The sequence below is a fragment of the Phaseolus vulgaris genome, chromosome 1, assembly GCF_000499845.2.
Source record: "Phaseolus vulgaris cultivar G19833 chromosome 1, P. vulgaris v2.0, whole genome shotgun sequence".
In the NCBI taxonomy this organism is placed as follows: domain Eukaryota; kingdom Viridiplantae; phylum Streptophyta; class Magnoliopsida; order Fabales; family Fabaceae; genus Phaseolus; species Phaseolus vulgaris.
The window spans coordinates 19,077,957-19,079,974 of NC_023759.2; the positions used below are offsets into that span (position 1 = coordinate 19,077,957).

General features: G+C 37.0%; 1 protein-coding gene across 1 annotated transcript; it reads left to right on the forward strand.

Annotated features, from left to right (window-relative positions):
- The first annotated feature begins 530 nt into the window (after positions 1 to 530).
- LOC137813739 (uncharacterized) lies at positions 531 to 1,732 on the forward strand. Its single transcript, XM_068616153.1, has one exon. The coding sequence runs from the start codon at positions 922 to 924 to the stop codon at positions 1,525 to 1,527; it is 606 nt and encodes a 201-aa protein (XP_068472254.1). The 5' UTR covers positions 531 to 921; the 3' UTR covers positions 1,528 to 1,732.
- Positions 1,733 to 2,018: the final 286 nt, after the last annotated feature.

The window sequence follows — 2,018 nt, forward strand, 5'->3', positions numbered from 1 at the left end:
AACAACGCGTAACCACGAAATTTTGGTTAACTTATACGAAGTAGTCTAGGAAAGAAACTAGAAAGTGTAGTACTCATTTAAGAACATCATACGAACTAATTTGTAACATGTACCTCCGTGGCAGCAAAAAAGGAAGGGTAAGAACCCCTTATGAACCTTCCATAGTTAATCACTTAATCCATAAGGAAGGGTTGTGGGGGAACACTTGAATACACTAAAGTGAACAAAGGGGCACGTGTCCCCAACATTGGATTGCTTTTGGAGCTTCCAAGGTTCATGCTTGAAATGAAGCTTCCCACTTTTTTCTTGTCCATGACCAACGATTAATTTCCGAAAAGACAACCAATGGGTCCCTTGTTGGCTGTTCAGTGTTTTAGCCAGATCATGTTTTTTGGCCGTTGAATTCCTCTATTAATAATCCCAAACACGGTGTGTTCTAGCTGTACTTCGATTGAACACGTCAACTACTTGTTCATTTCAACACTTTCAAACGATGACATTAATTTTATTTCCACGAAAAGCCCCTCCCTTATTTAATGTTCTTAATTCACATTTTATAAATTTAATGGAATGCATAAGAGCGTTTGTTGTGTCCATTTCAAAACACCACCCACTTTCTTTTCATTCATTATATTTCCTTTGTCATACTCCATAATCATTATAAAAAAATTAAAACGAATCACTATATAATCTGCTCTTCACCTTCCACTTTCTCACACCGGGTTCTCTTTTCTTCTACGAGGTGCATTAAGCCAGCCTCGTAGTAGAATCAAGAAACCCTTCTTCTTCTCTATTTCCTTTTCATATTCATATCACCACTCCTTTCATCCAAAGGGACTTCAACACTATATTTACCTATATTTTATTTCTTCACTTAGTTGCAAACATATTCATTATTATTGTAATTATATAGTTCGAGAAATGGAGGTACATTCTCCTGTTGTGGCAAAGAGATTATGGAATGTGATGAGGATAACCTTCTTCATGATAAGGAAGGGTCTTATATCAAAAAGGAAGATGATCATGGACATGAACTTGATGATGAAGAAAGGGAACGTGAGAAAATCTCTAAGCAATCTCATGTCATCACATCATCATCACCACAACCCTGAGAGCGTGACACGAGGTGGCTTAGGGGTGCATTATGAATTCTCATGCAGCAATAGTCCAAATCCTGTTTTCTTCCACATGCCAAAGCGCAAGCACCATTTCAACTTTCCCTGCATTCATACCCCTGAAGTTCTCGACGATGAACACCGTTTTTCATTCGAAGTTGAAAGTGATGTGCCTAAGGGTGTGGTTACCGTGCCAAAAACCCCAGAATATATGTACAACATATTTGTTCCTGGAGAAAAAAGCCCTCTTCTCTCACCGTTTTCTGTGAGAGTGTCCAATTATTCTGCATTGGATGAAAGTGAGGAAATTGGAAATGATGATCATGTTGTTGATGATCAGGCTGAGGATTTTATCAGAAAGTTCCATGACCAGCTTAGGTCGCAAAGCCCCGTGCAGTTCCTAGGTTACTAATTAATGATATAAAGAAGAAACGAACCATGTAGTTACAGTAATAATGATGCATTGCACTTCTTCAAATGCTCTACTACTGAATGCTGATCAGTTTCATCTTGTAGAGAGCCTCAATTCGGCATTTCATTTGCTGTGTAAATTGGTGTCGTGCTGTTTATTATCCATGATCGGTTTTGACATTAAATATTTTTGTTTTCATTCTGTACTTCAGTTGTTTCATTTGTCTAGAAACCTAAAATGATAAGAATTGTTTTTTAATGTAGACATTATTTTTGTGGTAACATGTTGTATGCTCATTTTTCCATGTATAAATTAGAATAAAGTATCTTGAATGGGAATTTTTATATTACTAACCCTGTGGCATGATGGTACATCGTTGTGGGCATGTAGGTGGAGCAACATTTTGTTCTGTTATCTTGAATATATTTTTTTTGCCTTTTTCATAGACATGTGAGATCCCCCACCTACCATTTCTAACTACCATTAATTAA

Bases quoted from the DNA above. Each gene is read 5' to 3' on its own strand.
- LOC137813739 (XM_068616153.1), top strand. From the start codon at position 922: ATGGAGGTACATTCTCCTGTTGTGGCAAAGAGATTATGGAATGTGATG.